The 6,000-nt window shown below is 50.2% G+C and overlaps 1 protein-coding gene across 4 annotated transcripts in view; it reads right to left on the minus strand.

Annotated features, from left to right (window-relative positions):
- COL11A1 (collagen type XI alpha 1 chain) overlaps positions 1-4,573 on the minus strand; it is a 164,409-nt gene extending 159,836 nt beyond the window's left edge. For 3 of the 4 annotated variants that reach the window (XM_074832647.1, XM_074832646.1, XM_074832649.1), the window contains exon 1: positions 3,229-3,438. In XM_074832647.1, coding sequence (XP_074688748.1) covers positions 3,229-3,343 — 115 coding nt within the window. In that variant the 5' untranslated portion in view covers positions 3,344-3,438. Of the gene's footprint in view, positions 1-3,228; positions 3,439-4,484 lie in introns of those variants that run through there. The other variant, XM_074832648.1, reaches the window with a different exon arrangement.
- Positions 4,574-6,000: the final 1,427 nt, after the last annotated feature.

The raw sequence follows: 6,000 nt of genomic DNA on the forward strand, positions 1-6,000 counted from the left end.
GTGTGCATCCACAAAGAAAACTCTCCTTTTGCCATCACTAGCAGGCCCAGTTCTGCATTCATTCCTTCTGCACCTAGAACTCCCACTAGTTTCCAAGCCTGTGTGTGGGAAGCACAAGGAACCTTTGTATTTCTGAAGATGACTGTAAAAAGTATCTATTCTATATTACAAACAAATCTGCTTGTCACTTACACAGAAGGTCCAAAGTGTATTTTCTATATATAGCTTCATAGCCTCATTTTCAGTAAGGATTCTTAAATCTTTTTGCACTCAGATTAAGAGCTGGATTTCCATTTGCTTGAAAAAGCTTGTAAATAATAAAAAGACTGATTTTTCATTTCTTGCCCATGAAACTTAAATCAGTATCACAACAGTGCATTGATGCCAGGCCCTTACAAAAAAATTTATAGTGTTGAAGCCATGCCATTTTGACTAAATGAGTTTATTCATTCCAAACACATTACCAACAGATTTAGTATTAAAGGTGAGGAAGGGGAAAGGAAATCAAAGGATGTCTTTTAAAATACTGTATTTTGTTTACTTTAGCCAAGTCATAAAGCAAAAATATTTTCTAAAAAGAGCTGCTTCAGAGCTGGTGGGCACTGAGCTGACCAAGTATGAGTCACTAGTTTTCCCATTCAGTTGCTTCTCACTTCTGTAACTTTTTCTCTCTAAAGAAGAAATAGCTCAAGAGCTCAATCAGATCTTCACACCCCCTTTCTTGGTACTATGAAAGACACCCCATACTTCTCTTTCTTTTTTGTGTTAAATAAAGAAACTTGAAAAAAAGTCAAGAATTTTAGGAATTTTTGAGGTTTCTCTACATGGAATGGATTCTGTTGTCTTAAAAAGAAGTCACTTTATACGAATATACCATGTGATTTTCTTTACATAGGGGTAGCTTATGAAAAGACAATTGAAGAATATAGGATTTAATTCAACAGCGTTTATAAGGGCAATGATTCATATCTTACCCAGCATTTTCATTTAGTCATATTGTTTACCCGCTGTAGTATGCTATTTTATTTTATTCCCCAGTATTTTCCTTCTCCTACTTTGAAATATGAATCATTAATGTCCTAATTTATCTTTTAACTACTTTAAATAAGATTAGAATCCATAAAAGACAATTCAGAAATATCTCACTTGTACTCCATTAGGGAAATTAGGTCAAATTCTATTGCCTCTGTAGTCAATGGAAAAACTCTTACTGACTTCAATAACAGATCAAGCCCTAAACACACAGCTCCCTGTAGTTTCTACGCAGATGGCATACTGTATTTCAGAAAAGTTCGAGAACTAAGTTCTTTTCAGAATGCTTCCACAAACATGAGAAGCCTGTAGTTTTATGTTTCTGAAATCTCCTTTATACAGAAGACCAGAGGAAAAGATTTTTAACGTAGCTTTGTAAATAGTTACCAAAACCAAAGTAGTCTGTCCAATGTTGCTGAATATATTTCAGTAAGTACCAGATAACTTCTGTTGATTTTTCCTGGGCTGCTTGGCTTTAGATTTTTGCCTAACTTTTCACATGCATCCAACCATTATGTAAAGATAATCAACATAAATCCTACTTAATCAAGTCAGTTCTACTGTGAATGGCCCCATGAAAAGTGGCCTAAGAAATCTACCATGCCTTTGCGGACAGTGTTGTTTCGACATAGTAATAAGGAGCCGAATCCTTGAAGCCCTGCGAGGTTAATTCACCCTGGGCGTAACTCCGCTGGAGTCCGTGGAATCGCAACAGGGATGAAATCTGACCCTTCCAGTCCCTGTCAGAAATGGGGCCAGCAGAGGGCAGAAGCCCTGACTGATCTGACACCGTCAAGGTTGTGCCCAGGTATGAAGGGCTTGAATGGCAAGCGATCACCTTACTGTGCTCCCTCTGGGACGCCTGCGGATTCAGAAAATGGGACTTCAGATCGAGAAGTACCTCCCTATGCATAAAAAATGAATAAAATGAATAGAAAATGCATAAAAATGAAACCTCTCTTGTCGGAGAGTTAAGCCCCTCCATGGATGTCAGACCCACCGAAAAATCAAAATCTCGATCCCAGCCAGACTGGCCCCCAGATGCGCCTGCGGGCTCCGGTGGGATGGAGAGGCGGAGGGAGGGAGGAAGAGGCAGCATTTCCACCCCCGGCAGGAGAGGAAAGGGCTCCCGCCACTGCAGCTCCGCGGCTGTGCGAGCACAGCTCAAAAACCCGGAGAGCCTCGGCGGGCGGCCGAGGGCTGAGTCGTGCCGGGGAGCGGTGCGGGGGAGAGCGGTGCGGCGGGGAGCGGTGCGGCGGGGACGAGGGGGTGGTGCGGGGGAGGGGGCAGCGATTCCCTCCTGCTGAAGCTGCCGCCTGGCTCGTGTTCCCACTGCAAGTCCCCCGCGGGCTGCACCCTGCCCACCAGGGCCACGGACACCTAAGGGACCACTCGATGCCCCCAGGGAGGCTGCAAAGAGGCAAGGAGTCTGGGGACGGCGCCCCGGTGCGGCCACCGCCTGTGTGGAGCCCAGCGACCGTCCGGCTGAGCCCCCCCGAGCCCCCCCACCCCGCCGGGGCACCACCTGCGGGGCGCCGCTGCCGCCGGGAGCTGCTCTCCTCAGCGCCTGGCGAAGGGCCCCTCCAAATGTATTCTCTCCTCTCGTCCTGGAAAACTTTTTGCCCACTGAAACCCTTTGCAGAGGGAAAAAAGAAAAAAGCGGAGAACGGAGAAAATCAGAGGGGAGAGCCTCCACCCCCCAACTTTCCCTTTCCTCGCCCCTCCGAGGAGAAGGCAGATAGTTGTCGCTCCATTTCAGCCACAACTTGGTGAACTTGAGCGGAGCAACGACTCTGTAGGTTCAGCAAAACCGAAAATCGTACGCACGCTCCACAAAACTGAGTTCAGTGCTGGAAAAGGTGAATTCACTCCGTTCAACAAGTATTCCTTTAATCTTCCCACCCCGCCAGTGCGTCCCTTTTACTGCATTAAAACCACATTCGAAGTTAAACGCTGAGGCTGCCACCCCTCCGCGGCACCTGGGAGGGAGGTGCCCCGCCCGCGCTGCCAGGGGCTCCCGGCGGGTCCCCGCGCCCCGGGCCGGCCCCGGGCGCCTTCGTGCCCTGTCGCCTCCCCAGCATCGGGAGCCGCGCTGACAGGTTTCCCCTGAAACGCGGCCCCAGCCGTGCCCTGGGTCCTTCCCCCTGAGGGGGGAGAGAGGTGACTGTCCTCCGCGGCTCCCCTTGGCTTTCTTACCTCCTCTGACCTCTGCAGCCCGGAGAAGGATAGCGAAGGTGATGAGCACGGTTACGGCCGACTCCCAGGGCCACCTTCTCGTTTTCCACCTTGTGGACCATCTCTGCATCTCCATGCTGGGCACCCACAAGTGTGAATTAAACCCGGGCGCCTTCAGTTTATACCAGCTCCGTCCTCTCCACTATATTCCCAGGGACGATTATTTCTCCTATAGAGCCATACGTGGTATACCAAGAGGGGTTTTCTCTCTCTCACCCCCCTCCCTCCCTCTCTGCCCGGCCTTGCGCAGGCCCCTCCGACCCGTCCTCCCTAGTGCCCTGCCTTCAGACTGAAGGGAGATGAGGGGTTTTAATCAAAACGCGAAGAGCGCCGCATCCCCCTAAAGGCTTCATCCCGTCAGAGGGCTGGGCGAGAGCCTCCCAGGGCCACCCCTGGAGCCCAACTGACAAGCCAGCCGCCGGGCGGAGGCCAATCGCGCGGCTCCCCCGGCCGCCCACAGCACCGCCCTCCGCCTCGGCGGCGGCACACCGGCCGCTCCACGGCCGCCAGCCGCCCGCCGCACCGCCGGCACGGCGGAGAGCGGCCCCCCGGGAGGCGCTTGGGGAACGGGGGGCGGCGGGGCGGGAGCCAGCCGAGGGACGCCGCCAGGCGGGGGGGTCCCGTCGCCGGGCCACCGCTGCCCCCCCCAGTGCCACCGCCGCCCCCCGCCCGCCCGGAGCATGCGCAGTGCCGGCCGCGGCTCCCCTCGGAGCGGAGGGGCGGGCGGCGCGAAACGGGGATGGGCGGGGGGGGCGACCCTGGGGACGAGCGGAAGGCAGAGGGAGGGGGGCGCCGGGTGGGGAGGGAGCGAGGCGGGGGATGTCTGAGGGGAGAAACGTGCGTGAGAGGAGCCGGGGCGCTGAGGTGAAGGCCTGCTGCGGGGTGGCCCTTCGGGCGCCCCGAAACTCTGCCCGCTGGCGCGGCGGCAGGTCCGGCCCCGGCGGCCCGTACCCCCTCACACCCGCTCCCAGGCGCCGCTGGTGGTCACACACACCCCTTTGGGGGACCTCCGGGGACTCCGCTTTAAGGGCGCTGTAAGAAAGGAGGGAGCGGGGTGATGAAGGAAAAGCCCGCCACCGAACAGCCATCCCCATTCCCCGCCTCACCACATCCTGGAAATCGGGGAGCGAGGTTTCACAGCTCCTCCCCGAGAAACCTCCCATCCCCACCCGTGTCCTGCTGTCCCACTAGTGCAGCAATCGGTACCGGGCACCGACCTGTAGGTAGGTAGAGGAAACCTGTGCCTGAGCCGAGTCGCGCAGCAGGTCCGGTCGAGATCGTCCGGAGGGATCACGCTCTGCCCGGCTCCTCTGGGAAAGGGGAGAAAACTATGGTCACATTTTAGTAGAAGTATATATCAGTTCTTCAAAATTTGCCTTGATTGAGATCTTTCTACTCTAACGCCTTACAACAATTAATAAACCTATGGTTTATCCACAAAACACGTTGCTTTTATGTGTCAAATTAAATTTCAGAAATGTATTATCCTTTCCTGCAGTATCTTACGTTTTACTGCACTGTATTAATATAGCTATCTCCTTCCATCCTTGATTTGCTGAAATAGTTGGTATTACTGTCATTAGATTTAGAAATGAGGGGACCGAGGTGCATAGCACAGTTACATCTAAGCTCCCTTAAATGCTTCGGGTGCCATTCTGTGAAGAGATGCAAAGGTTTTTTCTGGCACTTCAAGGAGTTAGCCACAGTACAGCTGTGGAGCACCAAAATGCCATGTCTATCAGGCTTTTCTGTATCAAAGCTTACTCCTTCAGAACTGGTCTTACAATTGTCTGTCTTAAACCCTAACCATGTACAGGTCCCCAGAAGTCAGGAACTGATTATTAGTGCTATTATTGTTGCCCTGCCAGTCTGTGGTGGTCTCAGTTGTTTACTAGATGCTTCCTAGAACAGATCAATTAATTCCTTGATGTTTCATCCTTCTTCATTACAATGTCAGGAGGCAGTCCTGATGGCAATTTATTCTTTGTACTTAATACTTTGTCATTGGAAAACCTCCTATGCTATGAAGTTTCAAGTTTCCTCTTGATGCTTAGAAATTACACATCTTTCTGTCACCAGTATTCTTGCTGTTTCCAGTCTCTTATCACATGTTGCCTCTCTGACATTTTTTTTTTGAGCCTCCCTATTAGTGTAAATGAATCTAAACTGTATCCTAGTAAAAAGAAAAATTTCTGTCTCTGCCCAAGATAGGTAGTAAAAACCAGTTATTCTCACAGTGTGGGGAACAGTAATTTAACACAGTGCCTTTACAGTTATTTAAATTTTAGGAGATGTTGTTCAGCCCCCAAAGTATCAGTGAAAAGATACCCACTGATTTTTGTGGTCCTACAGCAACCCAAAGCAGAACAAATAGAACAAAATGCTGAGAATTTTAGATCCCCACAACGCAGTAGAAGGAAAATATATTAATCCATGTGAGACAGCATGCTTATATTAATACACAATTCTGTATAAGTCTATATTAATTCCAGTACCAGAAACATTTTTTTAGAGCTAGCTCAGTTATTTTTGCATGCTGGCATATCAAGCCACACAGACATGTAATAAATTACCATCAGATTCTGCAGTTACAAGAGAAAAGTTACATGCTGTGTAGGTGAAGATCTGCATCTTGCAGCCCATCAAATTCAGTATTTAAGGACTACTGATTTTCATGTAACTGATTTTCTTAGTTTGTAATCTTCTTAATCACCGTGATAGTATTCTGGAGTG

Source organism: Strix aluco, chromosome 8 (genome assembly GCF_031877795.1).
Source record: "Strix aluco isolate bStrAlu1 chromosome 8, bStrAlu1.hap1, whole genome shotgun sequence".
Classification (NCBI taxonomy): Eukaryota; Metazoa; Chordata; class Aves; order Strigiformes; family Strigidae; genus Strix; species Strix aluco.